Below are 16,589 nucleotides of genomic sequence, written 5' to 3' on the forward strand. Positions count from 1 at the left end.
GAGTTCAAGCCCCATGTTGGGTGTAGAGATTACAGAAAATAAAATCTTAAAAAAAATCATCAGTTGATCTGGGGGAGACACAGCTCCGGATCCCACAGGGACAGGGAGCCAGCTGACAGGTCTATGCACAATATTATAGGCAGCAGAGCACAAAATCTGAACTTTCAGAAATCTGCTAGAGTGGGGGACACACCACCCTTGAGGGTGCTCAGGTGGAGAAGTGGGGGGCAGTCCCTGGAGCGACAGGGTGGACTCAGGATCCCAGGGGTCCCAAGGACAGTGGCGCCAACTGTTCCCAGGCTCAGGAGCAGGGAACCTGGCTGAGAGCCGCAGGTCTAGGGCCAGCTATCTGCCCTGTGTGGCCATAAGCTGCCAACCCCGGTCCAGTCACGGGGCCGCGTCCCTGGGCCAGGCCAGCAAAGGCCAGAAGTGGGAGGAGACCCTCCCGGGCAGGAGGAGCACAGGTCTCCCCCGTGGGAGTCCCTCAAAATTGAAATTTTGAAACTCAGTCACTTGTCTGAGATTTGAAAAAGAACGAAAGAAAAAGCTCGGACGCAGGCAGGGTGAACGCAGGGTTCTGACATAAATGGCGAAGACACAAGGGCTTCGTGGCTCTCCTGTGGGGGCCCCTGCAGACAGGGGGGCGGGATGCTCAGCCCCAGAGCCAGAGAACCCAGCGCCCCCACCCGCAACCTGCCCATCAGCGCCAAGTCTTCGGGGAGCAGCACAGCGCCACCTGGTGGAGGCCGGAGGCGATGACACCGATCCCGCCTCTGACCCCGCAGGTGCCTCTTTCTGCGAGTTGAGCTCACCCACGGTCCCTCACAGCTCCACACAGCCTGCCAATGGAGTTTCGAAAATCCTCACTAGAGACGTTTGTCAGAAGCTCCTGGGAGGCAAGTGGCAAGCGTGGAAGACATTTTCATAAAAAAAAACTCTAAATTTATTTAATCTCACTAGGAAAAATTTCTGAATATAAAACACCATTTTCCTCAATCATAATAGCTAAAATTTATTATATTTATTTATTTTCTTTGCTGGGTTATTAATTCACTTTTATTTTTTATATATTATTTTTAACAAATTTATTTTTTATTGGTCTTCAATTTGCCAACGTACAGAATAACACCCAGTGCTCATCCCATCAAGTGCCCCCCTCAGTGCCCGTCACCCATTCACCCCCACTCCCCGCCCTCCTCCCCTTCCAACACCCCTATTCATTTCTCAGAGTTCGGAGTCTTCCATGTTCTGTCTCCTTTTATGATATTTCCCACTTATTTTTCTCCATTCCCCTTTATTCCCTTTCACTATTTTTTATATTCCCCAAAAGAATGAGACCATATAATGTTTGTCCTTCTCCGATTGACTCATTTTACTCAGCATAATACCCTCCAGTTCCATCCACAGCGAAGCAAATGGTGGGTATTTGTCGTTTCTAATGGCTGAGGAATATTTCATTGTATACATAGACCACATCTTCTTTATCCATTCATCTTTCGATGGACACTGAGGCTCCTTCCACAGTTTGGCTATTGTGGACATTGCTGCTATAAACATTGGGGTGCAGGTGTCCCGGCGTTTCATTCCATCTGTATCTATGAGGTAAATCCCCAGCAGTGCAATTGCTGGGTCGTAGGGCAGAACTATTTTTAACTCTTTGAGGAACCTCCACAGTTTTCCAGAGTGGCTGCACCAGTTCACATTCCCACCAACAGTGCAAGAGGGCTCCCTTTTCTCCGCATCCTCTCCAACATTGGTTGTTTCCTGCTTTGTTAATTTTCCCCATTCTCACTGGTGTGAGGTGGGATCTCATTGTGGTTTTGATTCGTATTTCCCTGATGGCAACTGATGCGGAGCATTTTCTCCACATCACATGTGCTTCTTGGCCATGTCTATTTCTTCCTCTATGAGACTTCTGTTCATGTCTTTTGTCCATTTCATGATTGGATTGCTTGTTTCTTTGCTGTTAAGTTTAATACGTTCTTTATAGATCTTGGAAACTATCCCTTTATCTGATATGTCGTTTGCAAATATCTTCTCCCATTCTGTAGGTTGTCTTTTAGTTTTGTTGACTGTATCCTTTGCTGTGCAAATGCTTCTTATCTTGATGAAGTCCCAATAGTTCATTTTTGCTTTTGTTTCTTTTGCCTTCGCGGATGTATCTTGCAAGAAGTTACTGTGGCCGAGTTCAAAAAGGGTGTTGCCTGTGTTCTCCTATAGGATTTTGATGGAATCTTGTCTCACATTTAGATCTTTCATCCATTTTTGAATTTATCTTTGTGTGTGGTGAAAGAGAGTGGTCTAGTTTCATTCTTCTGCATGTGGATGTCCAATTTTCCCAGCACCATTTATTGAAGAGACTTTCTTCCAGGAGATAGTCTTTCCTCCTTTATAGAATATTAGTTGACCATAAAGTTCAGGGTCCACTTCTGGGTTCTCTATTCTGTTCCATTGATCTATGTGTCTGTTTTTGTGCCAGTACCACACTGTCTTGATGACCACAGCTTTGTAGTACAACCTGAAATCTGGCATCGTGATGCCCCCAGATATGGTTTTCTTTTGTAAAATTCCCCTGGCTATTCGGGGTCTTTTCCGATTCCATACAAATCTTAAAATAATTTGTTCTAACTCTCTGAAGAAAGTCCATGGTATTTTGATAGGGATTGCATTAAACGTGTAAATTGCCCTGGGTAACATTGACATTTTCACAACATTAATTCTGCCAATCCATGAGCATGGAATATTTTTACATCTCTTTGTGTCTTCCTCAATTTCTTTCATAAGTGTTCTATAGTTTTTAGGGTATAGATCCTTTACCTCTTTGGTTAGGTTTATTCCTAGGTATCTTATGCTTTTGGGTGCAATTGTAAATGGGATTGACTCCTTAATTTCTCTTTCTTCAGTCTCATTGTTAGTGTATAGAAATACCACTGATTTCTGGGCATTGATTTTGTATCCTGCCACGCTACCAAATTGCTGTATGAGTTCTAGCAATCTTGGGGTGGAGGCTTTTGGGTTTTCTATGTAGAGTATCATGTCATAGGCGAAGAGGGAGAGTTTGACTTTTTCTTTGCCAATTTGAATGCCTTTAATGTCTTTTTGTTGTCTGATTGCTGAGGCTAGGACTTCCAGTACTATGTTGAATAGCAGTGGTGAGAGTGGACATCCTTGTCTTGTTCTTGATCTTAGGGGAAAGGCTCCCAGTGCTTCCCCATGGAGAATGATATTTGCTGTGGGCTTTTCATAGATGGCTTTTAAGATGTCGAGGAAAGTTCCCTCTATCCCTACACTCTGAAGGGTTTTGATCAGGAATGGATGCTGTATTTTGTCAAATGCTTTCTCTGCATCTAATGAGAGGATCATATGGTTCTTGGTTTTTCTCTTGCTGATATGATGAATCACATTGATTGTTTTACGAGTGTTGAACCAGCCTTGTGTCCCGGGGATAAATCCTACTTGGTCATGGTGAATAATCTTCTAAATGTACTACTGGATCCTAATGGCTAGTATCTTGCTGAGATTTTTGCATCCATGTTCATCAGGGATATTGGTCTGTAATTCTCCTTTTGGTGGGGTCTTTGTCTGGTTTTGGAATTAAGGTGATGCTGGCCTAATAGAACGAATTTGGAAGTACTCCATCTCTTTCTATCTTTCCAAACAGCTTTAGTAGAATAGGTATGGTTTCTTCTTTAAACGTTTGATAGAATTCCCCTGGGAAGCCATCTGGCCCTGGACTTTTGTGTCTTGGGAGGTTTTTGTTGACTGCTTCAATTTCCTCCCTGGTTATTGGCCTGTTCAGGTTTTCTATTTCTTCCTGTTCCACTTTTGGTAGTTTGTGGCTTTCCAGAAATGCATCCATTTCTTCTAGATTGCCTAATTTATTGGCGTTCATTATATGTTTTTAAAATCGTTTGTATTTCCTTGGTGTTGGTAGTGATCTCTCCTCTCTTATTCATGATTTTATTAATTTGAGTCTTCTCTCTCTTCTTTTTAATAAGGCTGGCTAATGGTTTATCTATCTTATTAATTCTTTCAAAGAACCAACTCCTGGTTTTGTTGATCTGTTCCACAGTTCTTCTGGTCTCAACTTCGTTGAGTTCTGCTTGAATCTTTATTAATTCTCTTCTTCCGCTGGGTGTAGGATCTATTTGCTGATTTTTTTCTCTAGCTCCTTTATGTGTAAGGTTAGCTTTTGTATTTGAGTTCTTTCCAGTTTTTGAATGGATGCTTGTATTGCAATGTATTTCCTCCTTAGGACTGCTTTTGCTGCATCCCAAAGATTGAACGGTTGTACCTTCATTCTCATTAGTTTCCATGAATCTTTTTAATTCTTCCTTGATTTCCTGGTTGACTCTTTCATCTTTTAGCAGGATGGTCCTTAACCTCCACGTGTTTGAGGTCCTTCCAAACTTCTTGTTGTGATTTAGTTCTAATTACAAAACATTATGGTCTGAGAATATGCAGGGGACAATCCCAATCTTTTGGTATCAGTTCAGACCCGATTTGTGACCCAGTATGTGGTCTATTCTGGAGAAAGTTCCATGTGCACTTGAGAAGAATGTGTATTCAGTTGAGTTTGGATGTAAAGTTCCTAGATATCTGTGACATCCATCTGGTCCAGTGTATCATTTAATGCTCTTGTTTCTTTGGAGATGTTGTGCTTAGAAGACCTATCTTGTATAGAAAGAGCTAGATTGAAGACACCAAGTATAAGTGTATTATTATCTAAGTATTTCTTCACTCTGGTTATTGAGTGATATATTTGGCAGCTCCCACATTCGGGGCATATATATTGAGGATTGTTAAGTCCTCTTGTGGATAGATCCTTTAAGTATGATATAGTGTCCCTCTTCATCTCTCAATACAGTCTTCGGGATAAATTTTAGTTGATCTGATATAAGGATGGCTACCCCTGCTTTCTTTTGAGGACCATTTGAATGGTAAATGGTTCTCCAACCTTTTATTTTTAGGCTGTAGGTGTCCTTCTGTCTAAAATGAGTCTCTTGTAGACAGCAAATAGATCGGTGTTGCTTTTTTATCCAGTCTGACACCCTGCGCCTTTTGATGGGGTCATTAAGCCCGTTCACGTTCAGAGTTACTATTGACAGGTATGAGTTTAGTGTCATCATGATATCTATTCAGTCCTTGTTTTTGTGGATTGTTACACTGGACTTCTTCTTAAAGGGGAATTTTAAGAGTCCCCCTTAAAATTTCTTGCAGAGCTGGTTTGGAGGTCACATATTCTCTCAGTTCCTGCCTGTCTTGGAAGCTCTTTATCTCTCCTTCCATTCTGAATGAGAGCCTTGCTGATAAAGTAATCTTGGTTGCATGTTTTTCTCATTTAGGACCCTGAATATATCATGCCAGCCCTATCTGGCCTGCCAGGTCTCTGTGGAGAGGTCTCCTGTTACCCTAATACTCCTCCCCATAAAAGTCAGGGATTTCTTGTCTCTTGCTGCTTTAAGGATCTTCTCTTTATCTTTGGAATTTGCAAGCTTAACTATTAAATGTCAGGTGTTGAACGGTTTTTATTGATTTTAGGGGGGGATCTATTTCCTGGATCTGAATGCCTGTTTCCCTTCCCAGATTAGGAAAGTTTTCAGCTAGGATTTGTTCAAATACATATTCTGACCCTCTGTCCCTTTTGTCGCCCTGGGGAACCCCAATTAAACGTAGGTTTTTCTTCCTCAGGCTGTCGTTTATCTCCCTTAATCTATCTTCATGATCTTTTAATTGTTTGCCTCTTTTTTCCTCAGTTTCCCTCTTTGCCATCAACTTGTCTTCTATGTCACTCACTCCTTCTTCCACCTCGTTAACCCACGTTGTTAGTACTTCTAGTTTGGATTGCATCTCATTCAATTGATTTTTAATTTCTGCCTGATTAGATCTAAATTCTGCAGTCATGAAGTCTTTTGAGTCCTTTATGCTTTTCTCTAGAGCCACCAGTAGCTGTATAATAGTGCTTTTGAATTGGCTTTCTGACATTGAATTGTGATCCAGATTTTGTAGCTCTGTGGGAGAGAGGACTGTTTCTGATTCTTTCTTTTGAGGTGAGGTTTTCCTTCTAGTCATTTTGCTCAGTGGAGAGTGGCCAAAAACAAGTTATATTGGGAAAAGGAGAAAAAGAGAGGAGAGAAAGAAGGAAAGAAAAGAGAAAAAGAAAAAAGAAAAAAGGAAGAAAAAAGAAAAAACAGAAGAAAAAGAAAGAAAAAGAAAGGAGAAAAAGGGTGGGGAAGCAAACAAATCAAAAAGCAAAAACAAAAAAACAAAACAAAAACAAAAAACAAAAAAAAATCACGGGGATGTATCTTCTGATCCTGTATACTTTAAATTCCTTGACTTCCCCTGGAACTTGTCCGTCTAGCTGGTCTTCTGGGGGAGGGGCCTGTTGTGTTTCAGGTGTTAGCACTTGGGGAGCTGCTCTGCCCCCTGCCTGGTGCAGGGCTCAGTGGGGGTTGTTTACCCCGTGAAGCCCCAGGAGGAACAACTCCAGTGGCGGGGCCAGCTCTAGAGCCCTGGATTCAGCCCCGCAGTAACTCCGGGGCTCTCTGTCTGCAGGACCTGGAGGCTCCGGGGCGGGGCCGCTGATCTGCTCAGCCCCGGGCAGGAACGTCCTTGCTGTCCTGGGCCCTCCCGGCCTCTGCCTGTCCCGGGAGGAGGCCGGATCCTGGGCTGTGTCCCGGCGCCCTGTGCTCCGGAGCCTGCGCTGTTGGATTCGCGCTCCCGGCCGTGCAGCCTCCTCCGCGGAGCCCCTGCCGGAGCCCCTCCGAACTGCTCCCGGAGCCGCGCAGCCCCCTCCGCGGAGCCGCCGCCCGAGCCCCTCCGAGCTGCTCCAGGTCCCGCCGCCCGCGCTGCAGCCCTTAGGGAGCTCGGCGCACTCTCCAGGGGCGCAGGTGCCTGTTAGTGTCCCCGGGAGCCCGAGGGCATCCCCCTCCTCCTGGGTCCTCTCTAACTCCCTGCGGGCGCCTTTCCACCCGGGAAGGTTGGTGCAGCTCCTGCTTCTCCGGGACGGGGCTCTCCTGTCCTGGGGACACTCGCCCCGGCCTCAGCCAGGCTCCTCGCAGGGCCCCTCCCCCTTGGAGGCCTTTTGTTTCCTAATTTCTTTTTCCCCCGTCTTCCTACCTTGATAGAAGTGCGAACTCTTCTCACTGTAGCATTCCAGCTGGTCTCTCTTTAAATCTCAGGCCGATCGTAGATTTTCAGGATGATTTGAAGGTTATCTAGGTAATTTGGTGGGGACAGGTGATTTGGGGACCCTACTTTCCTGCCATCTTGCCCCTCCCCTCTTTTTTAAGATTTGTTTATTTATTTATTCAGAGAGAGAGAGATGCAGAGGGAGAAGCAGGCTCCATGCAGGAAGCCTGATGTGGGACTCGATTCCAGGTCTCCAAGATCACACCCCGGGCTGCAGGCGGCGCTAAACCGCTGCGCCACTGGGGCTGCCCCCCCCTTTTTTTTTTCTTTTGGTCTTTTTTTTTTTTTTTTTTGCTTTTTCCATTACAACTCGTTTTTATATCAGACTAAAAAGTTCCAATATTTTTTTTCTTTTACCATCTTAACTACAAGATTTTACCACCTCTTCATTGTCAAGTTTCTTCCTTTTTGAATTTCGTATTTCTACAATTACATGTCTTAGATATAGTTTTCCCTTCTGGATTCATTTTCAATGTATTCAATTTAATTTTGGGAGATAGTCGAGATAGGGGTTTTTCTTTTTGTTTTGTGTTTTTTTCTCTACCTCATTTTGTTCTACAATGGTGGAAATTAATGCCTTCTAAAACATGACCATCATGCATCTAGAACCAAGTGGTACACAGTGCTGGTTCATTCTGTGAGATTATATTCTTTCTTCCTTCCCACTCTGCCCCTCTTTTACCTTATGTTTTGGTGGTCAATGGTAGGGCCTTCTACAAGTATTGCTGGTTTATATAAATTTGGTACTGAGCAGCTTCCAACATACAGAACTTAATACAATCAAAACCAAAATGATCACCCTCTAGGACCCCTCAGGTAGATAACGTTCTCTCCACTACAACTTCTTCACCACCACCTATCCCCCAATTTTTCTCTTTTTCCCCTTTTCTTCACTTTCTTTTTCTTTATTCTTCTTTATTTGTGGTATTTGCCTCTTTATTTTTACTAATTTGTTTTAAAATTTGTTTTCCGGGATCCCTGGGTGGCGCAGTGGTTTGGCGCCTGCCTTTAGCCCAGGGCGCGATCCTGGAGACCCGGGATCGAATCCCACGTCAGGCTCCCGGTGCATGGAGCCTGCTTCTCCCTCTGCCTGTATCTCTGCCTCTCTCTCTCTCTGTGACTATCATAAATAAATAAAAATTTAAAAAAAAAAATTTAAAATTTGTTTTCCACTTTAGTGGTCCTTTTGTTTTATTTTGTTCTGTTCTTTTTTTACTTTTATTTTCTGGTCTCTGATGCAAAAATTCTCAACAAGATGCTAGCCAATAGGATCCAACCTTATGTAAAGAAGATTATTCACCACGACCAAGTGGGATTTATCCCTGGGATGCAAGGCTGGCTCCATACCCATAAAACAATCAAGGTGAAGGATCACATTAACAAGATAGGAAAAAAAAAAAAAACAACATATGATCTTCTCAACAGGTGCAGAGAAAGCATTTGACAAAATACAGCATCCATTCCTTATCAAAACTCTTCAGAGTGCAGGGATAGAGAGAACATTCCTCAGCAGCTTAAAAGCCATCTATGAAAAGTCCACAGCAAATATTCTCAATGGGGAAACACTGGGAGCTTTTTCCCTAAGATCAGGAACACCACAGGGATGTCCACTCTCACCACTGCTATTCAACATAGTACTGGAAGTCCTAGCCTCAGCAATCAGGCAACAAAAAGAAAGAAAAGGCATTCAAATGGGTGTAGAAGAAGTTAAAATCTCCCTCTTCGCAGATGACATGATACTGTACGTAGAAAACCCAAAAGACTCCACCCCAAGATTACTAGAACTCATACAGCAATTTGGCAGTGTGACAGGATACAAAATCAATGCACATAAGTCAGTGGCACATCTATACACTAACAATGAGACTGAAGAAAGAAGTTAATTAGGGAGTCAATCCCATTTACAATTGCACCCAAAAGCATAAGATACCTAAGAATAAACCTAACCAAAGAGGTAAAGGATCTATACCCTAAAAACTATAGAACACTTATGAAAGAAACTGAGGAAGAAAACAACAACAACAAAAAAACAAAAACAACAACAACAACAAAAAAAAGAAACTGAGGAAGACACAGAGATGGAAAAATATTCCATGCTCATGGAATGGAAGAATTAATATTGTGAAAATGTTAATGCTACCCAGGGCAAGTTACACGTTCAATACAATCCCTATCAAAATACCATGGGCTACCTTCAGAGAGTTGGAACAAGTCATCTTAAGATACTGTGGAATCAGAAAAGACCCCAAATAGCCAGGGGAATATTGCAAAATAAAACCAGAGCTGGGGGCAACAAAATGCCAGATTTCAGGTTGTACTACAAAGCTGCGGTCATCAAGACAGTGTGGTACTGGCACAAAAACAGTCACATAGATCAAAGGAACAGAACAGAGAACCCAGAAATGGGCATTCAATTCTATGGTCAACTAATATTTGACAAAGCAGGAAAGACTATGCACTGGAAAAAGGACACTCTTCAATAAATGGTGCTGGGAATATTGGACAGCCACGTACAGAAGAATGAAACTGGACCATTCTCTTTTACAAAACAAAAAGATACACTCAAAATGGATGAAAGATCTAAATGTGAGACAAGACTGCATCAAAATCCTAGAGGAGAACACAAGCAACACCCTTTTTGAACTTGGCCACAGTAACTTCTTGCAAGATACATCCACGAAGGCAAAAGAAACAAAAGCAAAAATGAACTATTGGGACTTCATCAAGATAAGAAGCTTTTGCACAGCAAAGGATACAGTAAACAAAACTAAAAGACAACCTACAGAATGGAAGAAGATATTTGCAAATGACGTATCAGATAAAGGGATAGTTTCCAAGATCTATAAAGAACTTACTAAACTCAACACCAAAGAAACAAACAATCCAATCGTGAAATGGGCAAAAGACATCAAGAGAAATCTCACAGAGGAAGACATGGACATGGCCAACATGCACATAAGAAAATGCACTGCATCACTGGCCATCAGGGAACTACGAATCAATCCCACAATGAGATACCACCTCACACCAGTGAGAATGGGGAAAATTAACAAAGCAGGAAACCACAAGTGTTGGAGATGATGTGGAGAAAGGGGAACCCTCCTGCACTGTTAGTGGGAATGTGAACTGGTGCAGCCCCTCTGGAAAACTGTGTGGAGGTTCCTCAAAGGGTTAAAAATAGATCTGCCCTATGACCCAGCGATTGGACTGCTGGGGATTTACCCCAAAGATACAGATGCAATGAAATGCCGGGACACCTGCACCCCAATGTTTCTAGCAGCAATGTCCACAATAGCCAAACTGTGGAAGGAGCCTCGGTATCCATCGAAAGATGAATGGATAAAGAAGATGTGGTTTATGTATACAATGAAATATTACTCAGCCGTTAGAAATGACAAATGCAGGGGATCCCTGGATGGCTCAGCGGTTTCGCGCCTCCCTTTGGCCCAGGGCGAGATCCTGGGGTACCGGGATCGAGGCTCGTGTCGGACTTCCAGCACGGAGCCTGCTTCTCCCTCTGCCTGTGTCTCTGCCTCTATCATTAATAAATAAAAATAAATCTTTAAAACAAACAAAAAAGAAACGACAAATGCCCACCATTTGCTTCGATGTGAATGGAACTGGAGTGTATTATGCTGAGTGAAATAAGTCAATCGGAGAAGGACAAACATTATATGGTTTCATTCATATGGAGAATATAAAAAATACTGAAAGGGAATAAGGGGAATGGAGAGAAAATGAGTGGAAAATATGAGAGTGAGACAGAACATGAGAGACTCCTAACTCTGGGAAACAAACAAGGGGTAGTGGAAAGGGAGGTGGGCAGAGGGTTGGGGTGACTGGGTGACGGGCACTGAGGGGGGCACTTGATGGCATGAGCATGGGGTGTTATGCTAAATGATGGTAAATCAAACTCCAATAAAAAAAAATACCAAAAAGAAAACAAATTTCTTTTTGTGTTTGAGTTCTAGTTTCAAAGTGTTTCAAAGTGTTGTGGTCCCCTGAAACTATGCCGAGGACAATCCCAGTCTTTTGGTATCCGTTGAGACCTGGATTTGTGACCCAGTATCACAAGTTCCATGTGAATTTGAGAAGTTGTATATTCAGTTATGTTTGGATGGAAAGTTCTGTGTATATCTGTGAAATCTATTTGGTCCAGTGTATCATTCAAGGCCCTGGTTTCTTTGGTGATATTCTGCTTAGAAGGTCTGTCATTGGCTGAGATTGCCGTGTTGAAGACTCCTACTATTAGTGTATTATTATCTAGGTATCTCTTTACTTTGTTATTAATTGATTGACATACTGGTGGCTCCCACTTTATGGACAATTCGGCAGCGTGGCAGGATACAAAATCAATGCACAGAAATAAGTGGCATTTCTATACACTGAGACTGAAGAAAGAGAAATAAAGGAGTCAATCCTTTACAACTGCACCCAAAGCATAAGATACCTAGGAATAAACCTAACCAAAGAGGTAAAGGATCTATACCCTAAAAACTATAGAACACTTATGAAAGAAATTGAGGAAGACACAAAGAGATGGAAAAATACTCCATGCTCATGGAGTGGAAGAATTAATATTGTGAAAATGTCAATGCTACCCCAGGGCAAGTTACCCGTTCAATACAAATCCCTATCAAGATACCATGGACTATCTTCAGAGAGTTGGAACAAATAATCTTAAGATTTGTGTGGAATCAGAAAAGACCCCAAATAGCCAGAGGAATTTTGAAAGATAAAACCCATGCCTGGGGGCATCACAATGCCAGATTTCAAGCTGTATGACAAAGCTGGGATCATGAAGACAGTGTGTACTGGCACAGAAACAGACACACAGATCAATGGAACAGAATATAGAACTCAGAAATTGGTCCTCAAATCTATAGTCAACTAATATGCAACAAAGCAGGAAAGACTATCTACTGGAAAATGGACAGTCTCTTCAATAAATGGTACTGGGAAAATTGGACAGCCACATGCAGAAGAATGGAAGTAGAGCATTCTCTTACACCAGACACAAAGATACACTCAAAATGAATGAAAGATCTAAATGTGAGACAAGAGGGGAGCCCTGCATGGTTTAGGGCCTGCCTTCAGCCCAGGGCCTGATCCTGCAGTCCCGGGATCGAGTCCCACATGAGGCTCCCTACATGGAGCCTGCTTCTCCCTCTGCCTGTGTCTGCCTCTTTCTCTCTGTGCCTCTCACGAATAAATAAATAAAATCTGAAAAAAAAGAAACATAATGAGATACCACCTCACACCAGTGAGAATGGCGAAAATTAACAAGAAACTAGACGATGTGGAGCAAGGGGAACCCTCTTGCACTGTTGGTGGGAATGTGAACTGGTAAGCCACTCTGGAAAACTGTGTGGAGGTTCCTCAAGACATTAAGGACAGAACTACCCTATGACCCAGCAATTGCACTATTTTACCACAAGGGTATTTACCACAAGGATACAGACGGAGTGAAACGCCTGAACGCCTGCACCCCAATGTTTATAGCAGCAATGTCCACAATAGCCAAACTGTGGAAGGAGCCTCGGTGGCCATCGAAAGATGAATGGATAAAGAAGATGTGGTCTATGTATACAGTGGAATATTACTCAGCCATCAAAATAGACGAAAACCTACTATTTGCTTCAATGTGGCTGGACCTGGAGGGTATTATGCTGAACAAGTCAATCTTAGAAGGACAATCATCATATGGTTTCACTCATATGTGGAATATAACAAATGTGAAAGGGATTATAAGGAAAAGGAGGGTAACTGAGTGGGAAAAATTAGAGAGGGTGACAAAACATGAGACACTCCTAACTTTGGGAAACAAGCAAAGGGTTGTGCAAGTGGTGTTTCGTGGGGGGATGGGGTAACTGGGTGATGGGCAATTAGGAGGGTACTTGATGGTTTGAGCACCTGCTGTTATACACTATGTTGGCAAATTTAATTTAAATTAAAAAGTGTAAAAAGAAAAATAGTTAATAAATAAAAGCTTGTTTCTCACATTTAAGTACAGTGCATTTCCAAAGTCCCTCCATACCTACTTTTGAGAGATATCCTAACTCCTGTATGTGAGAGGCTAGGCTACTTGAAAGCTGCATTCAAGGAAAGCTCAGAGTTAAGTATATCCGATATCCACTGCGCCTCCACATCTACTGTTGAAATAGGTTTTATCTCCTTTAAGTGAGAGGATAATGAAAGCTGCATTCTAGGAATGCTTGTTTCTCAGAGTTAAGTACATTGCATTTCCATTGTGCCTCCGCAGCTACTGTTGAAAACGATCTAACTCCCTTATATGAGAGGCTAGGTGAAAGCTTCACTCAAGAAAAGATTGTTTCACAGAGTTAAGTACAGCTCATTTCCATTGCACCTTCGAGATACTTTATTTTTGCTTTAATTTCAGACCATTCTTGTTTTACTCAATGATACCAACATGCATCATTATACTCTAAAAAAAATGTAATTCCATTTCCTTTGGTAGATCTAAACCTTGCTGCTGCTTGTGAACTGGAGTAACATTTTACCATATCTGAATGTACCAATGATTTGAGCAATGAGTGGTTCAACCCTACTCTTAAATTGTGCTTGAAACAGCACCTCTAAACCACTGAAGAGGTAACCTTGAAGGCACCAAGTACTGTTACATTCCAGTATACACATGTAAAAGGGAGGCCTAATAGATTCTAACTGTGGACACAGGTCAATTATGCCTCATAATTTTAATATACACATCTACTATATTTTAGCCAGATTCAAGACCTTACAGATGATTCTGTGCCTTAAGTTAGATACATAATTTTAAGAACTATCCCAACCACAAAGGCACTACAATTTTTCTATTTGGGATGTGATCAATTATTTTGCTTTTAAGAAATATTCCACCATTACCAATGCTCAAAGTAGTAAATTTAAAATTAATTTTAAGTATTTTTGAGTCTTCATCTATCAAGTTATTCTGAATAATGGAGTTATTATTTTCTGTATCTTTTTAGCTATTTCTGAAAACAATTTGTAAAGATAAAAACCTAAGATTAGCCTATAGGGAACATGCATTTTTGTCTTGAACAGGATATAAGAGAAACTTCAAGCCAAACTTCTCAAACAGGTTTTCCCTTAACTATACAAGCTAAGAGACCTGGAGATAGTTAACATAGCTAGCAATTCCAAGCTAGTGTAGGCCATCCTATTTTCTAAATTTTGCCTTAGACATTAAAATCTGGAAAAAAGGGGGAAAGTTAGAAGAATTTTCCACTTCCTCTGAAACAGACAATCTGTGAAAATTTCTCGTGCCTATAAAAATTCCTTAAACCAATTAAGTCAGAAGTAATCCAGAATATAATATGGTTTTTAATGGTTCTAAATACCTGTTTTCTTTTAGTTTAAGTTTTCATCCCTGTGAAGGAGTATGAAATAATTCAAGTATGATTTCTGTGACAGTGGTTTGAAATACATATATCAAAAATGTTACCAGCGTACTAATAAGCCAGCTCCTCTCTAAATAAAAATGCTTCTGAATAATCACCATAATTTAAACATACCATTTAAATCTCTATTGAAAACATTTTGGCCATCTATGAAGAAAACAGTCATCTGAAATTGTCACTAACCTTATTCACAAACTAAAATTTTAAATGGAAATTAAGTTTCTTGGTGACTTGCTGCCTCCCAGCTGTCATTATTAATATAATGAGAACTGATTCTTTACTATGCCGTAACAAGTATCATAAAGGAAAGGCAACTGTCTAAAAAATAACCCATTAAAAAATATTTCCTCTTATGCACCACTACTAGAATCATTACATTTAACAATAGCCTAGTGCTTCTCATTCAATTTTGGCAGTGAGATATGGACATCTTTCTCTAACATGAGAACGTTAAGATACATGTATTTTGAAACAAAAGAAAAATTTAACTTCTTGTGACAGAATTTACTGTTGTTAACTGTATTTTAACTGAGCAAGTAATACCATGTGTAATCTCTATTTCACTGAACAAAATGACTTTGAAATAGAGGGAAAAGAAAGGTCAGTTTTAACAAGAGACAATTTTATAAAAATTCACATTTTCACAACAGTATGATGTATAGAGATTCAGACAGTTAATCTTTAACACAGAATGCTGTAATATTTTACACTGTGATGCCTGGGGAAATATTTCTAGAGTAACCAGCAGTCTGTGTAGGAAGCAGCAGCCCATGCTCCCAGGAGTAGATGTGAAGAACAAGCTACTGCTCACTACCTCAGGAGAGGCAGGCTCTGGAAGGATAGCTTGTCCCAGTTTAAAAACTATACTATAAGAGCAGACCTTTCTCCAGTTCCTAATCTCCCCTTACTAGTTTTCTTTCTAATATATTTTTCCTGCCAGCTACCCAGGCTCCAGTCAGTGAGTAGCTTTCAAAGAGGACTCAGATTTCTGTTCTTTCATACTAAGAAGGACATCTTATAAAAGGTACACAGACACAGAATAAAGGCATTTTATACAGAAGCAGTATAAAACTTACAACTGAAGCAGTGCCAGAAATCAGGTTAACAGCTTATCTGAAGCTGCAAATTGACTGGAAGGGACCTTAAGATCAGAAAAGTCTGGCCTAAGGGTTCATGCAAACTTTATCATAAAACTGAAGAATTCCAAGCACAGGTAAGTTGAAACACAGAGAGATGTGGAAAATTTCCTAAAAGGCAATGATGAAGGAAGAGATCCTTCTTGCCCCAGAAGTTAAAAATCACAAGACAAATTAGAGACTGTTCACATGGGCAGTACTGTACACCATCAATCCCAAAATGATCTTATGACTCTTGTCATAGAAACCCCTAAAACATCACAGAGGATAAGATATTGCAAATGAACCTATCACAAAAAGGATTCCTGTGATTCAATTATCCAATTACCTATGGCTATCAATTTAGTCTAGCCTGGGGCTGCTTTTTACAGGGAGGAGGCCTCCCATGTCGCACAATGTGTTTTTCTAAGCTGTCCAGAATGGCCACAGCAATCTGTTGGACATGGGGATCAGTCTGTTCATGTTCTTTGATGTTGTATAAATGCTGCAATCCTCCTTCCTCAATCAGCATGCTGCAATACCTTGAGGCTGAAAAAGAGGAGAGACACTTAAAAATTATCCCACATGCAAAAAAGTTTTTTTCATTTAAATTTTAGATATTTTGTTATTTACTACTAACATATGCTACAGCTTGATAAATACCTTTGTAATGGTGTTATGTCTATACTGCGAGGCTCCACAAATAATATTTTCTCATTCCTATATATATGTGTGTGTGATTCTCATATTCATATATATATGGTTCTCTTATCAAGGCTACCATAACTGGGGGCAGGGGCAGTTGGTCCCTCACATCCACAAGTCTCTATTTGGTAAGAAAGGAGAGCAGAAAACTGCT

At 41.2% G+C, this 16,589-nt stretch overlaps 1 protein-coding gene across 8 annotated transcripts in view; it reads right to left on the reverse strand.

Annotated features, from left to right (window-relative positions):
- Positions 1–7,104: 7,104 nt before the first annotated feature.
- The window catches only part of ZYG11B (zyg-11 family member B, cell cycle regulator), a 90,178-nt gene continuing 80,693 nt past the window's right edge, over positions 7,105–16,589 (reverse strand). For 6 of the 8 annotated variants that reach the window (XM_025991809.2, XM_072723932.1, XM_072723930.1 and 3 more), the window contains one exon: positions 13,550–16,279. In XM_025991809.2, coding sequence (XP_025847594.1) covers positions 16,089–16,279 — 191 coding nt within the window. In that variant the 3' untranslated portion in view covers positions 13,550–16,088. Of the gene's footprint in view, positions 7,221–13,549; positions 16,280–16,589 lie in introns of those variants that run through there. The other 2 variants (XM_072723936.1, XM_072723931.1) reach the window with 1 other exon arrangement.

The sequence above is a fragment of the Vulpes vulpes genome, chromosome 10 (genome assembly GCF_048418805.1).
Source record: "Vulpes vulpes isolate BD-2025 chromosome 10, VulVul3, whole genome shotgun sequence".
Classification (NCBI taxonomy): Eukaryota; Metazoa; Chordata; class Mammalia; order Carnivora; family Canidae; genus Vulpes; species Vulpes vulpes.